General features: G+C 42.9%; 1 protein-coding gene across 1 annotated transcript in view; it reads right to left on the reverse strand.

Moving 5' to 3' along the window:
• Window positions 1-7422: 7422 nt before the first annotated feature.
• LOC308309385 (double-stranded RNA-specific editase 1-like) overlaps window positions 7423-24655 on the reverse strand; it is a gene marked incomplete at both ends in the record, with an annotated part of 58127 nt that continues 40894 nt past the window's right edge. The window contains 7 exons of the mRNA XM_080754933.1: window positions 7423-7599; window positions 9910-10088; window positions 10905-11089; window positions 15633-15801; window positions 16529-16683; window positions 17923-18091; window positions 18502-18616. Coding sequence (XP_080611059.1) covers window positions 7423-7599; window positions 9910-10088; window positions 10905-11089; window positions 15633-15801; window positions 16529-16683; window positions 17923-18091; window positions 18502-18616 — 1149 coding nt within the window. The remainder of the gene's footprint in view (window positions 7600-9909; window positions 10089-10904; window positions 11090-15632; window positions 15802-16528; window positions 16684-17922; window positions 18092-18501; window positions 18617-24655) is intronic.

Below are 24655 nucleotides of genomic sequence, written 5' to 3' on the forward strand. Positions count from 1 at the left end.
TTTTGCCTAATACGTGTATGTACAATCTGTAGATGGATAGTCCAAGCATAAAAGTGAAGGGTTCCTATTATTGCGACCGTCAGGTCGCAGTTACTATCAAAACCTCCACTGGCTGTCTGTCAGTCAGTCTGTCAGTCAGTCTGTCCCTCACGTCACACTTTTCCTCACTTTTTCCTCATATCTCCGCCACCGTTGTCCCGATCCATGCCAAACGTTGCACACACCCCTAATTTCTCACATGGACCTTTTCTAGCGCCACCATGAGGCCGATTCTTTCAAAGCACATTTTTGGACGCTGCTCCTACAGATTTTGCCCTAAAATCACACAATGCGGTACACACTACACAGTATCTCTACACTCATGTCATCAACGTGTATCTGTCCCATTTAGCGCCACCATCAGGCTGATTTTTGCAAAACACACTTTTGAACGCTGCTCCTACAGATTTTGCCCTAAAATCACACAAAGCGGTGCACAGTATCTCTAAAGTCATGTCATCAACATGGATCTGTCCCATTTCCCATATTCCCTCCTGATTGGCTACCGTTGCCTGCTAAAGTTTGTGAATGCAACGTGACGGTCGCTTATCTCCCGATTAGGGAGTCTTACTGGTATGTTATATTGTTATACAGACTGTTGGCTTTGCAGAGGACACAGGTTACTTGAGGTCGAGAGGGAGATCAAGTTGTGTAGGTTTGTGTTTGTCACGCTAGCATCAATGTGTCAATGATAAGGTCTCTGCACATTGGTGTGATTCCATGCGTAGGTGTATTGTACGGAATGTCATCACAACAATAGCAAAGAAAACACCAGAGCCAAACAGACCTGATGAGTGATCACATAATGAAGGACACGGCAGCATTTGAAGGAATGCAGTGCCACTGCATGCTGTTGTGGCAGTTTCATTCTACAAGGAACAGTAATTAAATACTAATAATCCATAAACATTCCTGTATGACAGGTAGAGGAATTAAAAGGGGTGGAGGGATGTTTGAGGGGGTTTGTCTCCATTTTAGTTTTCATTGCAGGACCCCCGGTTTACTGTACAGTGCATTGGGCCATGGACCTCGATAACTAATAATAGTGTAGAAAGGGAACCAAATAGACCCGTAAGAGTCCATTTGTCTCCCTTTCAACACTCTCAGAGTTACCAATATTTTAGCTCAGGACCCCCTGGAAACCCCTGAAGGACCCCTGGGCGTCCCCGGACCTCACATTGAGAACCACCATTTTATTGGTCAGTGATGAGGTTTGAAGCTGGATGCTTGTTGTTGTTGGCTGTCAAAAAAAAGAAGAAAAAAAAAAAAAACATTAGTCATGGGTGCAAGTGTGGAGCTGTATACCTTGAACCCCACATCTTAGTGTGTGTTATTTATTCTTTAATAAATCATTGGGGCATATTGTTTATCATTATTACGATTAGGCTATTTGAGACAGGCACAGCTGAGTCAGCACATTTCCTTCCCAGAATCAACCAGCTGCCTTTAGGACCCAGAGGTGTAGCGCAGCACAGAAAGTAGCAGATCTACAAGCTCACAGTGCATCACAGTGCCTTTAGGACCCAGAGGTGTAGCGCAGCACAGAAAGTAGCAGATCTACAAGCTCACAGTGCATCACAGTGCCTTTAGGACCCAGAGGTGTAGCGCAGCACAGAAAGTAGCAGATCTACAAGCTCACAGTGCATCACAGTGTGCCTTAGGACCCAGAGGTGTAGCGCAGCACAGAAAGTAGCAGATCTACAAGCTCACAGTGCATCACAGTGCCTTTAGGACCCAGAGGTGTAGCGCAGCACAGAAAGTAGCAGATCTACAAGCTCACAGTGCATCACAGTGTGCCTTAGGACCCAGAGGTGTAGCGCAGCACAGAAAGTAGCAGATCTACAAGCTCACAGTGCATCACAGTGCCTTTAGGACCCAGAGGTGTAGCGCAGCACAGAAAGTAGCAGATCTACAAGCTCACAGTGCATCACAGTGCGACGCGATGTCAACTTGTACATCAGCTATTTTTGATCCTCACCATTAATGGGAAGGATACTGTGCACTGGAGGCTAAATAATACTACACTTTTAGATCTGTGATTCTGCTCATTAAAGGGATAGTTCACCTTGAATTCATGCATTTATTTATTTATTATTGTCTCCACCAGGCCAAAAGGCATGGGGAGACTATGTTTTGCACCCTGTACGTCCGTGTGTCTGTCCGTCCGTGTGTCTGTCCGTCCGTGTGTCTGTCCGTGTGTCTGTCAGTCCGTCCTTCCGTCTGTTACCAGCATACATTAACAACATAGTATCTTTTTTTAACTGAATAGGTTCCCATATTGCATGTTTAACTTGTCTTTGATGGGATATACAGTACTTACTTATAACAATGTGCTGCGTCCGCACAAAACACACCATCATCACCAACATGCATGGCCTTTTGCCCTGCAGCCATGCCAGGCATGTCTCACTGGAGCACAGCCTTTTGCCATGGAGGCAAAAAAAAGTAACATTGGGCCTGGCCCAATCCTGAGGTTATGGGTGGCTGAGACTGCCTCCGGGCCTCTCTCACACACACGCATGCAAGCACACACCCACCACGTGCGCGCGCGCACACACACACACACACACACACACACACACACACACACACACACACACACACACACACACACACACACACACTACAGAGAAGCAAAGCCACCTGAGCTATAAGCCCAGCCCCCTTCCCTCTGATCCTTGCAGTCTTGTTTTACAAAGATTCATTTGAATATGAAATGGATTCTGCATTTTAGACAAGCTGTGTAAACCTTCTGCAATAAAATGTTAATGTCATCAAAAGCAATTGGAAATTGGAAAAACCCAAGTAAAGTACAAATTAACTCAAAAGTGTACTTAAAGGGGCACTCCACCACTTTTCAACCTATGTTCATATAATTGGTCCTCACTCAAAAATAGCTTTTTTCTTTTTTTTTTTTTTTTTTTCTCAGAGGAGGGCTGTGGGCAGGTCAGAAACCCATAGTCTTGTGACATCATCGATTGTCAATCCAGTTTATAGAAACTGCAGGCTTTCTATTCCTGAAAAGTTGCAATTTTAAAGTGGAAGCCATTGTTCTCGCGATAATAAAAATCTAAATATTTTTTTCAAAAATATTGATTTTTTTTTTTTTTGGAAAATGATGATGTCACAAGACTATGGATTCTGAACTTCCCACAGCTCTCCTAGGAGACTTGGACTGAGTAGAAAAAAATTGTGATATTTTATCATGAACATTAGTGAGGACCTATTATATGAAGACAGGTTGAAAAGTGGTGAACTACTCCTTTAAGTAAATATACTTAGTTACTTTACACCACTGCCAATAGGCCTGGGAAAGGAACCATGAAGGTCTGTGTTGCCCTGTGGTCCAAACGGACTCACCACCAGCTCCACAGTGACTCCTACAGGTCATCACATGCACCTGCACCACAGACTGAAGCAGCTTGAGGTGAGTGTTCTTCTGGCATGTAGTTTGTTTGTAGCCTACAATCTTTAGATTTTGTAGTCATTATAATATTCTTATTTTGATCAAAAGACCCAATTAGTGAATGTCAGTCTCCAGGTTTCTTCAGAATATGTATGACAGTGATTTAGCCTATTATTGATTATGACTCTATGGAACATTGATTAGGAGTCCACTAGGACAGTAGTTCTATTATTGATTATGACTCTATGGAACATTGATTAGGAGTCCACTAGGACAGTAGTTCTATTATTGATTATGACTCTATGGAACATTGATTAGGAGTCCACTAGGACAGTAGTTCTATTATTGATTATGACTCTATGGAACATTGATTAGGAGTCCACTAGGACAGTAGTTCTACTATTGATTATGACTCTATGGAACATTGATTAGGAGTCCACTAGGAGGACAGTAGTTCTATTAGTGATTATGACTCTATGGAACATTGATTAGGAGTCCACTAGGAGGACAGTAGTTCTATTATTGATTATGACTCTATGGAACATTGATTAGGAGTCCTCTAGGACAGTAGTTCTATTATTGATTATGACTCTATGGAACATTGATTAGGAGTCCACTGACTCCACTAGGAGGACAGTAGTTCTCAAACATTGTATTTTCAAGGACCACCATAAGGACCACCAGCTCTTTATTGTGTCCACTAAATGTGATTTTACAAAAATTGTCCACCACAAGCCAGCATGGTGATGTCCCCTGTGTACTAATACTATTGCTTCTACTCCACTACATCTAAGAAATATTATCTTTTGTTACAAGCCTACTGTAGTTACTTTGTAGATTTTTTTAATTATTATTACAAAACATAGGCCTACACTAACCACCTTAGCCTACATACAGTACATACTAGATCTTTTTCAAAAGATGTGTATATTATATTGGGAAATTCTGGATAATGGGCACTTTAAGTATATTTTGCAGATCATTTTGCACTTTTAGATTGTGGTATTGATACTTTTACTTAAGTAAAGAATATGAGTAGGCTACTTCTTCCAACACTGGCTGTGACTTCAACATATGCTGCATGTGATGATGATGATGATGATGATGATGATGATGCATTAATGTCAAGTTTTACTTAAATGTATATCTTGTTTAAGTTCATCTTCATCAGTGTCATTCAATGTCAGTGCCAATTTGGCAGTTGCAAATATTTTGCGACTATATCCACAAGATGGCAGTAGTGTTTCATCACTGTTTCAAAATCTGTTCTTGTTGTTTTGCCTTTAAGTGAGTGAAACTATAGGAGCAAATACTCCTTTATTCTAGCTGATGTACAAGCTCACAGCGTGGCACTTAAGTGACTCGCTGCAAACTTGTACTGTATATCTGCTGTTCACTGCCATGCATTTAATCCAACTTCCTGTGCGAGTTTTGCCACCCATGAGCATCACTGCGCATCCCACCGGCTCCCAGCCCAGCCGCTGCGAGCTTGTAGATCTGCTATTTTTGAAAAGTCGTGAAAATGTGTGCAAATCTTTGAATATATGTATTTTTTAAGCGAACATTTGTAACAAAGATTTTGCTTCTGGGGGGTCCTTGGAACTTACTGAATATTTTGAAATGGGGGTCCGAGGCGAAATACATATCATTTTGGGGGTCCTTCACATGAAAAGGTTTGAGAACCACTGACATAGAAACATAGGTTTAAAAAGAAATGTAGACGAATTTAGAAGACATTTATAGAATCATGTCAAAAATATTCAAGACTTGCATACATTTTCCTGATTTTTCAAAAATTGCAGATAAGCTTGCAACAGAGGAGAACTGGTTTTAGAAGGCAAAGAATGTGTTGTGGGGCTGACTGTATAAATGCACATGTATGCTTGATATTTATCTTTTATGCCTAGGCCAGACGAATCTGGATATATTTATTGAGTCCCCAGACCTCCACTAAGGGGACAAGCACACACAATAAAGTCTTCAGAGATATCCGGGTTCCATGTCTACACGGATCCAGTGAATCGGATATTTTTCAATGTCTTCACTTCACCGGTTTAAAAAATATCTAGTTTTGCGGCCGAAATATCCAGCTTCGTGTGGCTGCAAGCCCCGACCGCACAAAGAAATGTCTAGCTTCAGAAATATCCAGCTCCATGTGGCCGGCACATTAATGACCCTGTCATTTTCCACCCACTCAACCATTTGAGAGTGTAAACAGATCCATTATTACAACAGATTAAAATGTATTTTATTTAAATTCTTTGACGTGTCTTTTGCTGTCAAAGGAACACAGGGGATTCGGAAGAAAAAAAGAGAAAAAGAAAGAAAGACATTTTTATATATACGTGCAAAACAAGAACAAAAAAGTGAATAAACAATATCCTGTTCACCTTGAAATAAAGGAACTGAAATAACATCACTTATTTGAAAGTGCAAGAGGACATCTGGAGGTTATCACAACAATTGCTACTGTACTACTAATGTATGAATAACAAAGGAGGAAATATTACAAACACACAGGCAAAACAAACAACTTGGTCTATAATACTTAACACACACCTACAGTATGCCAAGCTGAGTTTCACAATTCAATCATATATTTACAAGTTGCATAATCGATTAAATAACAGTTAAGAAAAGCCGTAATAAAATTAAGATGATTTTGAAAATAATAATCATCGATCAAACAGTCAAGAGTGTGTGTCTGTTCCCAATAACACACAAATATGCTCAGCAGCCATGATGGAGATAAATTGGGCCTTTCCCTTGCTTCCTGCATGGACCCCGCTTTGAGAGCCACTGGTGTAGCAGAGGCGACCACGGTTTTCCCAATGACCCTGAGCGCAACGGTGGGGGCACGGGGGGCTGCAAGGGTGATGACGACGGAGGCGTGCTGTCTCAGGCGACCGTGAGCCACGTGAGCCACCGCAGAGCGAGCGAGTCGACGTGTCGAGCGTTGCGGCAGTCGCATGAGCCGTTACCGAGTTAGGTGCCGTTATGGACGGAATGGTAAATCTTTATCCCCCCGTCTTTCGGCACCTCTGCACGATCCAAATGAACACAGCGAAGTGCTCCCCACCTCCTTGCCCACCACTGGCCCCCACCGTTGCACTCAGGTTCATTGGGAAAACTGCGGTCGCCTAGCAGAGTGTTTCCAGTGAGCCGACATGCACAATATCACCCTGACCTGACCAACACCCCTGACCAGAATGGAACAGAGCTTTCATTAGTATCATTGGTAACACCTGTTATTAAGAATGTCTCTACAATATGGCTGCTGTGCATGGAGCATATTGCAATTCCACGACCGCCTTTCAAAGTGGTCCCGTTGTGAAGTTACTGCTGGAAGTTCTTTTGGTTCCCAACAAAGAAGGATTTCCTGTAGATCTCCACATAGTTCCAGGAATCAAACCAGGAGGCTCCCGGAGAGCCCCAGACAGGGGGGGCTGTCCCCATGATGTCCCCCAGACAGGGGGGGCTGTCCCCACATGATGTCCCCCAGACAGGGGGGACTGTCCCCACATGATGTCCCCCAGACAGGGGGGTCTGTCCCCACACGATGTCCCCCTGCCAGCCCAGCAAGCACGGCAGGACCTGGACCAATCAGTGACGTCTCGATCGGGGCCAGATCACAGCCCATATGGGGATGATCTTGACGTCATTACCAGGACGTCATATGGACTTATGTTGGTTGAAATCAGGTGATATTTGAGGCCAGATAAATATCATAACTAGTCAGATATGTCCCAGAATACAACCTTATATGAGCATATTTCAACTAACATTACAAACAAAAACAATAATCCTGTCAAACTAAAAGGTCCATATTGAGGACTGGTAATGACGTCAAGATCATCCCCATAATGGGCAGTGATCTGCGGCCCCAATCCAGACGTCACTGACTGGTCCAGGTCCTGACGTGCTTGCTGGGAGGTGACTGTCCCCACACGTTGTCCCCCCGGGGGAGGGGCTGTGCCTCAGGTGGTGAAGGAGAACTGGTCCTGTTCTATGGGCTTCTTGACCCAGGCTCCCAGGCCGGCCTTGTGGAAGGCCTGGATGAGAGCCTGCTTGGCTGCCTGGTACTCCAGCACCTCCTGCTTGGCCTGGTGGTAGGTGGAGGGTCTGGACGTCTGGACCCTCAGAGTGGACGAGAACTGCACGCAGTCACACACAGTCAGGCACACAGGAGACAACAAGGTTCATTACTTTTATAGCCACCCTGTAGACAATATGCCTTCCGGTGTGTTCTAAGATTTCTAGCGGAAGTGCTGCGTTTAACAGACGTTACGTCCTGCAGGGCGGGTCTGTTTACATTCCCTAGCGAAAAAACTAAAATAGATTGTAGCTCTTAACTCGCTCTTAATAGGTGTAACATAGCTTGAATCAATGTTTTTGTTTGTATATTGTTTATTGCGAGCGCAACCGACGGAGCAGGAGACGTAGACCAGATTTTTTCGTGCAGGGAATACATTTGCAGGAAAAAAATACAGCTTCCGGGAAAAATTCAGCCCCACCTCCTAGAACGGTTTCTGCCTTCTATTGTCACCAGGCTTTTCTCTTCGCAGATGAGTAAGCCTGGCTACGCGAGGCTATTTTATAGCTGGCATTATACAACTGGTAGTTCCGACGAAGCAATCTGATTGGTTGACATGGCTCTCTATACCAGTGCAGATAATGAGCACTACTGCCCTGTCTCATCAAACAAAGAAATCAGCTGTGTTGGTTGTGAAAAGAGCTGAAGCGTTCTCTCTCCCCACGCTATGCTAGGCAGCTAGACTAGCAGTTTTCATGTTAAGTTTAGGGACATGGTAGCTAAATGAGGCTTTAAAAAATTACAAATTCCTATTGAATATCTTAATTATAATGAAATGAAGTTGACATGTGTTTTTTTTAAGGGCAACAGTTGTATAATCACAATATTACACTTGAGGGTCTGCCATAGCACGATTATTTGCACTTCGGCCCCATGCCTACTGCAGAGGGCTGGCGTGCAAAGGCTGGCGTGCAAATAACGGTGATAATGCACACCCTGCTTAAATAACACACAAATGGGTGCGTTTATATGCACAGATGTATTCCACTTATGTTCTGAATGACAGCTCATTCAGAATAGAAATGCTCATATAAACGTTTAGGAATGGCCATTCCGGTCTGACCCGAATGAATTTTCATTCTGGTCTGAAGAGGTGGTTTATGCCGTTTCAATCGGGATACATTTGTCATATAAACGCTCCATTCGGAATGAACTGCTGTCTGAACTGCCCCCCCCCCCCATTCTCAGACCTGAAGTAGGCCTACTTTGCGCATGACCAAAGTTCTATTCCGAGTGAATCCTTTGGTCATGTAAACGACAGTGGAATGAGGGATACTTGTATTCAGGTCCCATGTAAACGTTTGGGTATGACGCTCTATTCGGAATAAGTTCATTCTGAATGGCATTCTGAATGTGCATATAAACGCACCCATTGTGAGAACTACACACACAGTCACACAGGAGACAACATGGTTCAGTGGGGGTTTCATTATAACTGATAAATATTATATTTAAGACCTGAGCGGTGGCTCCAGAGAACTGTAACTGGGGGGGCTATGGGGGGGCTGGCTTTTTTAGAGCGGGGGCTAATTCATTTTGGCAACAAACAATAATGAATAGTTCTAATATGACAAACAAGTTTTTTTTTTCGCATAGGGTATGGATAACTGAACAGACCAGATCCTTGGCAGATGCCAGGTCAACATTCGAGGAATGTAGGTGATCGGATAGGGTTTTTGTGAGGCTGCCAGCATAAAAAGTATGATTTTACAGTATGGTTTCAGTCAATTGTCTTTCACATATTCATATAAATTGTATTTATTCTTTAAATATTTGTCATCACCATTGGGCTTGTGGGGTGGGGGTGCCACGCCTTCACCAGGGGGGGCTTAAGCCCCCTCTAGCCCCCCCCCTGGAGCCACCTCTGGACCTGAGGCCTGCACCTCAGCCTGCAACACCCCCTAATACAATCATAATTGAACTGGGGACCGCCGCTAAATAATTCTAGACCTGTTAAAAAAATGGAGTCCCTGAACTGAAGGCCCCAGGACAGAGCCAGGACCACAGCTTGGGGCCCTCATAAACTTCCTGTCGCACTTAGAACAACGGACTCACTCGCTAGCTTTCGCCGTGGACTGAAGACTCACCTTTTCAGACTCGACCTAAACCCATAGCACTACTGAAACCCTCAATGACATGAAGCTAGTCAACATTTAGTTTTTTCTTTTTCTCTTTACTGATTTTATTGTTTTAGATTGATATTCATATGCATTTGTTTTATTGTTGTTGATGTTCTGACATGTTATCTTGTTATTATAGTAATGTATTATCTGCTTATTGTAAGTCGCTTTGGATTAAAAGCGTCTGCTAAATGCCTAAACTGTAAACTGCTTCAGCCTCCCTGCATTGTGTGGTCCAGTAAACACAGTACCTTGCAGTGCAGTCTGGTCCAGCGGCTGTAGAGGGCGTGCTTGCACAGCCTGGAGGGCCGTCCCAGGTCGTCCTTCCCCGTGGTGGCGTTGACCACCTCCAGGCCAGGGTCTCCCAGGGTCCAGTTCACACTGAAGCTGGGGGCTTTGCCTGGCTGTCTGGCCTCCGCGTTGCTGATCCCTGCAGGGGCGTCACAAGGGAGGGGGGGGGGAAGTGGTACTGAGTTACCAGGGCCCAAGGCGGAGGGGCCTTAATTATGTTATACTTTAGCTATTGAAAAATAGCAGATATACAAGCTCGCAGCGCGGCACAGAGAGCTTGTAGATCTGCTATTTTTGAAAAGTCGTGAAAATGTGTGCACATCTTTGAATACATACAGATACAGTACATGTATTTTTTAAGCGAACATTTGTAACTCAAATGTTGCTTCTGGGGGGGTGGTCCCTGGAACAAAATATTTTGAGATGGGGGTCCGTGGCCAAAATACATGTCATTTTGGGGGTCCTTCACATGAAAAAGTTTGAGCACCACTGACATAGAAACATAGGTTTTAAAAAAAAACTCAGAAGGATTTGAAATATTCAAAGTCTTGCACAAATCTTCACGATTTTTCCAAAATAGCAGATCTACAAGCTCGCAGTGTGAGCTTGTAGATCTGCTATTTTTCAATCGTTAAAGCACAGAATAATGCGTAACAATGCGTTCCCAGTCTAAATCACCCTGGCCACAATATAACTTCCGGTTGGTTCTAGCGGAAGTGGCGGAAGTGCTGCGTTTAACGGACGTTACGTCATGCGTTGCAGTTAGGTGAAATTCTCGCGGCGGAAGTTGAACGGTCTCTGCCTGATATTGTCACCAGGCTTTTCTCTTCGCAGATGAGTAGCCTGGCTACGCAAGGCTAAGTCTAAATGGGTTAAACCCCCATCCTCCCTCCCCGTAAGAAGAACATTCATGGGGGTCCCACAGTGAATCCTTGTACCAGAGTCTGGTCCTCACCGCTGAGCAGGGGCTTGTGCAGCGCGTAGGGCGGCTGCAGGTCCTCCATGTCGGTGCTGATCCTCTGGTACATGGCTCTGGACAGGTGGTCTGCGTGGTACAGGCTGCCCAGGATCACACTGCTGAAGTACAGCGGCTCCGTGAAGTAGCTCATCAGAGAGCCCTGGAAGCCCACCGCGTTCCACCTGCCAGAGAAACACTGTGATTGTACTGATGGCAGCTCACAGAGAGAGAGAGAAACACTATGATTGTACTGATGGCAGCTCACAGAGAGAGAGAAACACTGTGATTGTACTGATGGCAGCTCACAAGGAGAGAAACACCATGATTGTACTGATGACGCCTGGGTAGGGAGCTCACAGAGAAACACTATGATTGTACTGATGGCAGCTCACAGAGAGAAACACTATGATTGTACTGATGACACCCAGGGGTATAGCAGCGCGCAGAGAAACAATGACTGTACTGATGACACCCGGGGGTATGGCAGCTCACAGAGAAACACCATGATTGCTACACGACAGTGGGGTAAAGTGGCTTCCAGTTTTCTCTGGTAAAAGAAACAACATGCTGAAATAAGGTGTTTGTAAATCAGACAATAATACTACATTACCCATGATGCATTGTAGCACTGACTAGCAGACAACCAGCAGCTTGCTGTACTTATCACAGGAATATTTCTTGTTTTCTTCCGCTTAGTAAAACGTGAAGGTTGTTCATTTTCACAGCAGAATGGTCATAATTTACTGCAGCCGTTCTGTACTGTCCTCTATTTGCTCCAACAGAAAACTATTCATATTACTGGGAACTGCAAATAGCAGAAGTGTAATACAGTATAAAGTCAATACTGTGAGGGCGGGAACAACAGATGTAGGTCTCAAAAGTTGACACTTTTCCCAGTAATCTGTGAATATAACAAAAAACAACCGATGGATTAATATTACGGGGGAACTAATTATAATGATGACCACGTGATGAACTTAATAATGACTAACTACAGTCAATTTAATTTCAATCCGTGTTAGAAATAGTTATTGTCATTTTAAACCCTTTACAAATAACGTGTAGTACATCATAATTATGTCTAGAATGTGGGAGCAGGAAATAAACAGGTTTCAAAAGTTAACGCTTTTTTTTTTTTCCAGTAACGCCCAACCGCTGGTTAGGCCTAGAATTATTGAATGCTTTAGCTATTGAAAAATAGCAGATATACAAGCTCACAGCGCGATACAGAGTGCCGTGCTGCGAGCTTGTAGATCTGGTATTTTTTGAAAAAGTCGTGAAAATGTGGGCAAATCACTGAATATAAGTATTTTTAAAGCAAACGTTTGTAACTCAAATTTTTCTTCTGGGGGGTCCCTGGAACTAAATATTTTGAGATGGGGGTCCGTGGCCAAATACATATCATTTTGGGGGTCCTTCACATGAAAAGGTTTGAGAACCACTGACATAGTCTCTCAAGAACATGCTAACTGAGCTCCAGTTGAAGTGAAAAGGACCTTTTCTTTGACGATGGCTGGCCAGATTGCTGACATAGAAACATAGGGTTTTTCAAAAAACCTTAGAAGGATTCCAAAGACACTTATAGAATCGGGTCAAAATTCAAATTTTCAAGATTTTTCAAAAATAGCAGATCTACAAGCTCGCAGCGCGGCACTCGGTGCCGCGCTGCGAGCTTGTATATCTGCTATTTTTCAATAGTTAAAGCATAAAGTAATAATACCCGTTCTAAATAGGTTAACGACGGCAACCCCGGCTAAAACCGCCATCCGTGCACCTCTAATAGAAACCATATGGATCTTACCTGGCTATCTTATCACCTCTAATAGAAACCATATGGATCTTACCTGGCTATCTTATCACCTCTAATAGAAACCATATGGAACCTACCTGGCTATCTTATCACCTCTAATAGAAACCATATATAACCTACCTGGCTATCTTATCACCTCTAATAGAAACCATATGGAACCTACCTGGCTATCTTATCACCTCTAATAGAAACCATATATAACCTACCTGGCTATCTTATCACCTCTAATAGAAACCATATATAACCTACCTGGCTATCTTATCACCTCTAATAGAAACCATATGGATCTTACCTGGCTATCTTATCACCTCTAATAGAAACCATATGGAACTTACCTGGCTATCTTATCACCTCTAATAGAAACCATAAGGAACCTACCTGGCTATCTTATCACCTCTAATAGAAACCGTATGGAACCTACCTGGCTATCTTATCACCTCTAATAGAAACCGTATGGATCTTACCTGGCTATCTTATCACCTCTAATAGAAACCGTATGGATCTTACCTGGCTATCTTATCACCTCTAATAGAAACCGTATGGAACCTACCTGGCTATCTTATCACCTCTAATAGAAACCGTATGGAACCTACCTGGCTATCTTATCACCTCTAATAGAAACCATATGGAACCTACCTGGCTATCTTATCACCTCTAATAGAAACCATATGGATCTTACCTGGCTATCTTATCACCTCTAATAGAAACCATATGGATCTTACCTGGCTATCTTATCACCTCTAATAGAAACCATATGGAACCTACCTGGCTATCTTATCACCTCTAATAGAAACCATATGGAACCTACCTGGCTATCTTATCACCTCTAATAGAAACCATATGGAACCTACCAGGCTATCTTATCACCTCTAATAGAAACCATATGGAACCTACCTGGCTATCTTATCACCTCTAATAGAAACCATATATAACCTACCAGGCTATCTTATCACCTCTAATAGAAACCATATGGATCTTACCTGGCTATCTTATCACCTCTAATAGAAACCACATGGAACCTACCTGGCTACCTTATCACCTCTAATAGAAACCACATGGAACCTACCTGGCTACCTTATCACCTCTAATAGAAACCATATGGAACCTACCTGGCTATCTTATCACCTCTAATAGAAACCATATGGAACCTACCTGGCTATCTTATCACCTCTAATAGAAACCATATGGATCTTACCTGGCTATCTTATCACCTCTAATAGAAACCATATGGATCTTACCTGGCTATCTTATTACCTCTAATAGAAACCACATGGAACCTACCTGGCTATCTTCTCACCTCTAATAGAAACCATATGGAACTTACCTGGCTATCTTATCACCTCTAATAGAAACCATATGGAACCTACCTGGCTATCTTCTCACCTCTAATAGAAACCATATGGAACTTACCTGGCTACCTTATCACCTCTAATAGAAACCATATGGATCTTACCTGGCTACCTTATCACCTCTAATAGAAACCATATGGAACCTACCTGGCTATCTTATCACCTCTAATAGAAACCATATGGAACCTACCTGGCTATCTTATCACCTCTAATAGAAACCATATGGAACCTACCTGGCTACCTTATCACCTCTAATAGAAACCATATGGAACCTACCTGGCTATCTTATCACCTCTAATAGAAACCATATGGAACCTACCTGGCTATCTTATCACCTCTAATAGAAACCATATGGATCTTACCTGGCTATCTTATCACCTCTAATAGAAACCATATGGAACCTACCTGGCTATCTTATCACCTCTAATAGAAACCATATGGAACCTACCTGGCTATCTTATCACCTCTAATAGAAACCATATGGATCTTACCTGGCTATCTTATCACCTCTAATAGAAACCATATGGAACCTACCTGGCTATCTTATCACCTCTAATAGAAACCATATGGAACCTACCTGGCTATCTTATCACCTCTAATAGAAACCATATGGAACCTACCTGGCTATCTTATCACCTCTAATAGAAACCATATGGATCTTACCTGGCTATCTTATCACCTCTAATAGAAACCACATGGATCTTACCTGGCTATCTTATCACCTCTAATAGAAACCATATGGAACCTACCTGGCTATCTTATCACCTCTAATAGAAACCATATGGAACCTACCTGGCTATCTTATCACCTCTAATAGCAACCACATGGAACCTACCTGGCTATCTTATCACCTCTAATAGAAACCATATGGAACCTACCTGGCTATCTTATCACCTCTAATAGAAACCATATGGATCTTACCTGGCTATCTTATCACCTCTAATAGAAACCATATGGAACCTACCTGGCTATCTTATCACCTCTAATAGAAACCATATGGAACCTACCTGGCTATCTTATCACCTCTAATAGAAACCATATGGATCTTACCTGGCTATCTTATCACCTCTAATAGAAACCATATGGAACCTACCTGGCTATCTTATCACCTCTAATAGAAACCATAAGGATCTTACCTGGCTATCTTATCACCTCTAATAGAAACCATATGGAACCTACCTGGCTATCTTATCACCTCTAATAGAAACCATATGGAACCTACCTGGCTATCTTATCACCTCTAATAGAAACCATATGGAACCTACCTGGCTATCTTATCACCTCTAATAGAAACCATATGGAACCTACCTGGCTATCTTATCACCTCTAATAGAAACCATATGGAACCTACCTGGCTATCTTATCACCTCTAATAGAAACCATATGGATCTTACCTGGCTATCTTATCACCTCTAATAGAAACCATATGGAACCTACCTGGCTATCTTATCACCTCTAATAGAAACCACATGGAACCTACCTGGCTATCTTATCACCTCTAATAGAAACCATATATAACCTACCTGGCTATCTTATCACCTCTAATAGAAACCATATGGATCTTACCTGGCTATCTTGTCGCTGCAGGACATGGTGAGCAGCCTCTCCCCCTGCAGAACGCCGTCCCAGGTCTGGAGGGTGTTGCTGGAGCGCACCGGGATGGTCCCCTCCCCCGACTCTATCTTGGTGCGCAGCTGGCCGCGGGCCTTCCTGTTGGGGTGCCTGTCCCCCTGGTCTGGAGCACAGATGACATCATAAAGCAAGGTAAGGTCACACCAACCTTAACCCACGACCCCAGTCCTTTAGTCTGTAGAGATGGATCTGGCTCACTTATATATTTTTAAAGGACCTACACCATGAATTTTCACTTTTTCTATTTTAAAACCTTTTTTTGGGGTCCCACTGGCACCTTTTATCCTCACAAAGTCCTATTTCTGACAATTGTGTCTTTCTCTGGTTTTGGGAAGACAGAGATGAAAAGCTTTCCACGGGTTCTCAGAACAGTGCTGTTCTGAGAGTTGATCCGTGTGACGTCACACGGATTCCCGTTAAAAAAAACAGAGGCAAAAAACGTGTCGCAGTGTGACACGTTTTGAGCTTGTAGATCGGCTATTTTAGCTATTTTTTTAACTGTATATCCACCTGTTTCCGCGAGAATTTACTGTAGCATTATCTGTGGGACACTTCCGGTTAACAGCAGACATACAAGCTCACGTCGCGTCACAGATGCAACCGTTGTGAGCTTGTAGATCACTCTCGGGTGAGGCGCCGGAAGCTGTCTGCACATTCTGCGCAATGCATGATGGGATGTTGGAAAGTTGTGGATACATTGTGGCCAGCTGGAGTGAGTGTGAAAATATAGTGTCCCTCTCCATCATCAAAGTTGCCCAGCCCTGGTCTAAACAAAAAAGTGAGAGCGCGTCGAAACTCGACCAAACGTGGCCTCGCTAGAATCCACTCACCCTCCATGGCGGCTTCGTGCGGGGAGAAGATGCGTGCGTCGCCGCAGGGCGAGGTGCTGATGTACAGGTGGAACTGGACATTGTCCTTCAGTCTGAAGCCTTGGTTGTTTTCACAGCGGCAGAACACCGAGCTCTGCTGCTCCTCTGTGTTGGAGCTGCAGACAGGGGTGTCACAAGGGGGGGGGGGGAGTGGGACTGAGTTACTAGGGCCCAAGGTGGAGGAGGGGCCTTAACTATTGTACATACTTTAGCTATTGAAAAATAGCAGATATACAAGCTCACAGCGTGGCAGTCGTGCCGTGCTGTGAGCTTGTATATCTTTTAGAGTTTGTAGATCTGCAATTTTTGAAAAAGTTGTGAAAATGTGTGCAAATCTTTGAATGTATGTATTTTTTTAAGCAAACATTTGTAACTTAAATTTTGAGATGGGGGTCCCTGGCCAAAATACATATCATTTTTGGGGTCCTTCACATGAAAAATATTGAGCACCACTGACAAAAATCAAGATTTCTTTTTTCTAGATATCATAGGTGCTCAAACGTTTTCATGTCAAGGACGCCCAAAATCATGTCTTTCGCTGTGGACCCCCATCTCGAAATATTTTGTTCCAGGGACCGTTAATTTCAACATTATGTACATATATATTTGAGATTTTTCCAAAATAGCTGATCTACAAGCTCGCTGTGAGCTGTATATCCTGTATAACTGTAATTCAGAATCAGAATCATACATGACATGTTTTTATTTATTATCATCTCATTTTGCATCAGACATCAGACAACCTGACATGAAGAACATGACAACACATTCACTCTCTTTTGTAATGCTGCCTTTTAACAAATGAATATAGATTATCCTTTCTTAGATTACTTAATGTTTACTGTATTGCTGTTCTTTGCGTTCTTATCTCTTTGCGCGTGGGCTTCTAAGGTTTTTTTTTATTTCTATGTCAGTGGTGCTCAAACCTTTTCATGTCAAGGACCCCCAAAATGATATGTATTTGACCACGGACCCAGGGTCCGCCCAGAAGCAAAATTTGAGGCAGAAAATGTTCTCTTAAAAAAATACATATATTCAAAGACTTTTCAAAAATAGTAGATTGTAGATCTGCTATTTTTCAATAGCTAAAGTATAACATAATTAAGGCCCCCTCCACCTTGGGTCCTAGTAACCCAGTCCCACTCCCCACCCTTATGACGCCCCTGCGCGCTCGTTGTCAAGGAATCAAATTCCGAATCAGTACGTTTTTGTTTGTCAGCGGCTCACTTCTTACGGGTAATTCACACTTCATCACACCGCTGTGTCGCTGCCATGAAAAGAGCATGATTTTCAAAAGGAAACCCACGCGGCGCGTGTGAATGATGAGCCCCCCTCGGCCCCCCCTAGAGGCTCACCTGAGGAAGTGCTCCAGCTGGCAGTAGAGGAACCTGAGGAGGGAGCGGCGGGCCACGATCTCGGCGTGGCAGTCGTTGAGCGCCAGGCCGCGGTCGCTCATGTACTCTCCGTTGATGCACTTGGTCCCCGTGGACACGCAGATGACCTGGGCGTCCTTCACGTCCGAGCCTGCGCCGCACAATTCATGGAGAATGAGATTAGGTTTTAGTCGTCATGCCAACTGATTCTCCCCACACACTTTTCTGTGTTGTCAATAGGGATACATTTTCATTGATAATGAGCACCTTATCGATCCTGCTTATTGAGCCGGGCTTTCATTGAGCCCAGTGTTTTCTAATATTTTATGGAAAGGCGTGAGACAAATTCCTAGGAAGGTCCTCGATGCACGTCCCACTGGGATGGATGGATGTAGATAGATCGTTGTTCGGAAACAACTGCCCACTGTAAACTGACAGCTGTCTTGTACTGTCTTGTAATTGTTGCTAATTGCTAATTATGATCAAGTAGGGCACTTGAAAACACACAAAGAGTTATTAGATGGGGGACATAAGAGGTTTCTTCCCGACAGCCACCAATACCTGTAGTCATAACAACGCCGGCCAGGACTTTCCGCCGCGCGTGCGGAGACGTGAAGTTGTCCGTCAGCTCGCTGAACTTGTCAACGACCAGACGGGAGACGGCGTCCGCCAAGACCTGAGGAGGCAACCAGGACAAACATTAACCCATTTAGGCATACAATTATTGACAGCTTTAAATATTGGAAAATAGCAGATCTACAAGCTCACAGCGCGGCACCGAGTGCTGCGCTGCGAGCTTGTAGATCTGCTATTTTTTTTAAATTGTGAAAATTTGAATTTTGACCCGATTCTATTAGTATCTTTTGAATCCTAAGGTTTTTTTTTTTTTTAAACTACGTTTCTATATCAGCAATCTGGCCAGCCATCGTCAAAGAAAAGGTCCTTTTCACTTAACTGGAGCTGTTCTTGAGAGACTACTATGTCAGTGGTTCTCAAACGTTTTCATGTGAAGGACCCCCAAACTGATATTTATTTGGCCATGGACCCCCATTTCAAAATATTGTATCAGGGACCCCCCAGAACAAAATATTTGAGTTACAAATGTTCACTTTAAAAATGAGATATTCAAATATTTGCAAAAATGTTCATGATTCTTCAAAAATAGCAGATCTACACGAGTGCCGCACTGCGAGCTTGTAGATCTGATATTTTTCACTGGTTAAAGCATTCAATAATTCTAGGCCCTAAATGGGCCCTGAGGAGGAGGCAACCAGGACAAACATTACGCCATTTATAGACCTGAACGCAAACCTGTGTCACTTTAGATTTACACCACTTTAACCATTATGTTATGCTTTAACTATTAAAAGAAAATAGCAGATATACAAGCTCACAGCGCGGCTGCGAGCTTGTAGATCTGCTATTTTTGAAAAATTGTGAACATTTGTGCAAGTCTTTTTTTAGTTTTACCCTATTCTATAAATGTCTTCTAAATCCTTCTTCTAAAATCAGTGGTCCTCAAACTTTTTCATGTCAAGGACCCCCAAAATTACATGCATTTGGCTACGGACCCCCATCTCAAAATATGTTGTTCCAGGGACCACCCAGAAGCAAATGTTTGAGTTACAAATGTTAACTTTCAAAAAGATATATAACATTTTTCAAAAATAGCAGATCTACATCTGCTATTTTTCAATAGTAAATAGTCAATTAAATAACTCTTTGCCTAAATTAGCCCCATATAGAACCTCACCCGTCGCTGCATACTGTTGTGCTCCGAGATGAGGTCCTATAAAGGTGGTGCAGCGATGGCAGGGACCGCCTCCACGTCAAGTTGGAAAACACTCGGAACAACATTTTATCCAAAAAGTAAAGGTAGTTCTGAGCTCCCAGACTATGGTTTTCCATCCCACGGTACATATAACATGCACCACGGCGTTGGGAAAACGGTTTAAATCGCTTATTTAGTCTCATTAAATTCAGAAAAGCCCCTGGCGTAGTCTCGCGTGGCCAGACTGTTTCCTAACGCGATTTGCAAATGCTCTCTGGCTACGCGAGACTACAGTACTGGCAACAGTTCCGCTTGAATGGGAAAACATTACAAAACTAACGATTTAAGCGGTTGTTTCATGCCCTTGCTGGTTCATGTTTTATGTACCGTGGGATGGAAAACCATAGTCTGGGAGCTCGGAACTACCTTTACTTTTTGGATAACATTTAGTTTGGAGTGTTTTCCAACTCGATGTGGAGGCGGTCCGGGCCATCGCTGCGCCACCTTTCTAGGACCTCATCTCGGAGCACAACAGTATGCAGCGACGGGTGAGGTTCTATATGGGGCTAGGCCTAAATGGGTTTCAAACAAGAACAGTACAGAGGAAGGGGACTTCCATGTGAAGGATGGATGGGCCACACAGGGAGCTCCTTCCAGAGGACAACGACTACCTAAAAGAAACAGCTTTCCTCAGATATTACTTAACAGTCAGGTTTTTTTTTTTCGCAAATGCCAACCTCACATTTGTGAGAAAACAAGTCAGGGTCTAAACAACGTATACTAGCTTCCATGTGGATCTCATCATATTGACGTTGAATATGAATTCAAAAAACACGAACAAATATTCACAATGTGTGAATGATGTTTGAGGATGAGTCCTACTGGCTGCGGGTACAAGACATGTGGCTCTGATCACTCCAGTGGTTTGTGAGATTAGCTGCGAGCACGCTGGACTGACAGACAGACAGACACAGACAGACTTTCTTCTCTCCATATAACTCATATATAAAGTGACATTTGCAAAGACAAAGCCTGAATAATTCTGATGAAAAAAGGAGGGACATTTGTCCAGTCGTGTAAAGTATCTAAGTACATTTATTGCGACCGTCAGGGAGCAGTTTACTATGAAAACCTCCACCGGCCGTCCGTCCGTCACACGTCACACGTCACACCTTTGCCCTGCTCATATCTCCGCATCAGTATGACATCACACCACATGTGTACACAAACCTTTGTGTACGTTGCTGTGGCAACAGTCTGCTGTTGCTGGTTTGTTAGTGTACGTTAGCAACCACCTTAGCAACCATGGTTTTACCCTAGCAACCAACTGTTTACCCTAGCAACCAACTGTTTACCATAGCAACCATGTTTTTTTACCCTAGCAACCAACTGTTTACCATAGCAACCAGATACGCAGAGCAGGGATCTCCATATATGGGCATAAACAGGTGACATCACACTGATGTCAGATACTCAGAGCAGGGATTTCTCCATAATATATGGGCATAAAAGGGATTCTGTTAGGGATCTCCATATATGGGCATAAAAGGGATTCTGTTAGGGATCTCCATATATGGGCATACAAGGGATTCTGTTAGGGATCTCCATATATGGGCATAAAAGGGATTCTGTTAGGGATCTCCATATATGGGCATAAAAGGGATTCTGTTAGGGATCTCCATATATGGGCATAAAAGGGATTCTGTTAGGGATCTCCATATATGGGCATAAAAGGGATTCTGTTAGGGATCTCCATATATGGGCATAAAAGGGATTCTGTTAGGGATCTCCATATATGGGCATAAAAGGGATTCTGTTAGGGATCTCCATATATGGGCATAAAAGGGATTCTGTTAGGGATCTCCATATATGGGCATAAAAGGGATTCTGTTAGCTGTTAGTGATCTCCATATATGGGCATAAAAGGGATGCTGTTAGGGATCTCCATATATGGGCATAAAAGGGATTCTGTTAGGGATCTCCATATGGACATGAAAGGGATTCTGTTAGGGATCTCCATATATGGGCATAAAAGGGATTGTATCCCAGATGATGCCCTGTTAGGAGATCCACACTAACAGAATCCATATATGGTCCTACCGACAGCTACTATAAGCCAACCCTGGCGATAAGGTCTGAGTCGAAGAAATGCTTCTTTCCTGGTATAAGGGTCATTTGTGTACGGTGTGATGTCATACTGATGTCAGCAGTGTGACAGGAGATAAGCGACCAACGGTCGCTTATCTCCCGATTAGGGAGTCTTACTGGTAGTACTGTACTTAAGTACACTTTTGAGTTATTTGTACTTTACTTGAGTATTTCCAATTTCCAATACTTTTACTTCTACTCTACTACTACTACTTTAGTTACTAGTTACTTTGCAGGGATAGATTATAATATTATAAAACATACACAAACCACTTTAGCCCTAGTTTATACCTAGGCTGTTTGAAAATAGCCGATCTACAAGCTCACACCGCATCGCGCTGCGATGTGTTGTGAGCTTGTAGATTTGCTATTTTCAAACATTTTGTACTTAAACTTTTGGTACTTTAAGTACTTTTTTATGCCAATTCTTTCATACTTTTATTCAAGTACATTTTGAATTCTGGACTTTTACTTGTAACGGAGTAAATCTACATTACGGTATTGATACTTTTACTTAAGTAAAGAATGTGAGTGCTTTTTCCACCACTGCCTTTGTCATGTTATGAACACGTCGTACTCATTCATAATATGAATGAGCTATGATGATGACGTTGACATTAAGTAAATAAAGCAGTTGAAAAGGCACTACAGACCTCAGTGAAACTGTCACCGTTTCAGTGAAACATGGGCTGTGCTGACACGAATGAAGGCTGGACAAGCAGGAGGCTTTAACCCTGCAAGGCCCGGATTAATTTCTACTGTCAGATGGTGTTGTAGGAGTCCTAATCAGAGGAAAATGTAACTTAAAAAAAATGTTTTTTTAAATCATGCTCTAATTTACATGTTGGGGATATCTTTCACAATAATAACTGTACATGTTCTAGACATTCTAATGATCACCAAAAAAATGATTACAGCCATTTTACTTATGTTTTTTGTGACAGCAAGAGCTTCAGTGAAAAAGTGAGATGTTGTTCGTCCAGACTCTGGAATGTCAGCCTCTGTGGGGGGTATTTATATGCAGAATTCGTGGCCAATGACATTGTAATACTAAACAATAGAATCCAATGCTCATGTTAATGTGAAAAAAGAAAACTAGGAAAACGAATTACTTAAACTCTTTTTTTTTATATAAAATAAAAATGTGTCAAAAAATCGACAGTGGGCCATGCAGGGTTAAACAGTAAAACTCATGGCATTCCTGACAGAAAGCTGTGGGTGTGTGTGGGCGAGTGCGTGTGTGCGCGCATGTGCATGCATGCGTGTGCATCAGGAACGTGCTGGCCATTGGGAAAAGCGGGAAAACTCCCGAACGGCCAGTTCATTTCTGGCCGGTCCAGGCCGGCCATTAGGAAAAAATAAATAAAATAAAATGTCGGCCTTCGTTCCATTTTGGGGGCTGGGCGGCCAACAAAGTAAATCGTCACTGTCGGGCACAAACCTTGTATCTCCAAGTTTCAAATTTGTAATTTTTTTTTCGCAAAGCAAAGCCCTGCTTCATCATACAAGGCCGTCGCACAAAGGTAGTGAAAACAGCAGATCTACAAGCACACAACGCCTCGCGGTGCGAGGCGTTGTGTGCTTGTAGATCGGCTGTTTTCACTAGTTTAAATCACTTTTAAAATGTTAAATACAAAACAAACGGTTTTGGACGTACAAGGTTTCCACCCGACAACGATGAAATATAACTCATGTAATTGGCCCACTGGCTTGTAACTTGTCATGATCTGAAATGGCAAATCTTTGAGTAGCAGCAATGAGGGCCTCTACAACTCTTTTCCCCAGGCTGAATCAGGGGCCCAGCACGTCCCTGGTGTGCATGTGGGGACGCTTTTATAATCAATAGGCGTGTTTGACTAGCACTCAGGAGGTGATGTTAATTAAGATAGTACAGGTTTACTCCGCGTCGTTATCGGTGGCCGTGGATTAGCGGCGGGGATTAAGCGATGTGCAAACAGATGTCCAGTGCACGCGGCATTGAACTCTCTCTCACGGCCTTTCAATCAGACTTTGTCAGGGAGAATCAGAGGTAATGAGCAGCGATAGAAGACAGAGGGACGGCGTCGAATCATGCAATCAATCAAAGTGCTCTTTCCAGCGGCGTCAGTTACGCAAAGGCTAGGGTATGGCAAAGATGGGAGTATTCATGGAAAAGAGGCATTACATTTTGTATAACACGGTTCTATTGTGAAAATAATTGTGAAATTGTGAAATTCTATTGTGAAACATTTTCACAATGTCTGAAAAAAACGAGTTTTTACATTTTTTTTTACACAGGTTTCTATGGTTTCTTGGGCTGGATATGGTAGCCTGGAACGGTTGTTCAAGTGCAACTAAACTTGGCATGTTAGTAAAACGTGCCACAATTAACAATAGTGCATTGCACCTGTGCAGCTGACCTGCGGAACCTGGGAATATACCATTTCGCCAAGATGGGGAGAATACAAGTGTGGAGAATATAATTCTAATACCTTGTTAAAGTGACCATTTTGTTAAAATGTGCACTTTATTTTACTGTAATTTAACAAAAAGACATTCATCGATTTATATTTAAAAGTAACTTTAATTTTCTCCCCTGGACCCAGGGTATGGCAGCTGCATACCCCTGCCATACCCAATTGACGCCCCTGGCTCTTTCTCTAATGTCCTCACTGCAACCAAACATTACAACGTTGTTCTGCACCATGCCGACTTTGTAGCAAATGATACGACACAAGTTTCTACGCGGTTAGAAACATCTACGACAACAAAGACACTGAAACAACAAAGATATGCCGTTTGTTTATTTTTTTTTCC

Source organism: Nannobrachium achirus, assembly GCF_963921795.1.
Source record: "Nannobrachium achirus genome assembly, chromosome: 24".
Lineage (NCBI taxonomy): Eukaryota > Metazoa > Chordata > Actinopteri > Myctophiformes > Myctophidae > Nannobrachium > Nannobrachium achirus.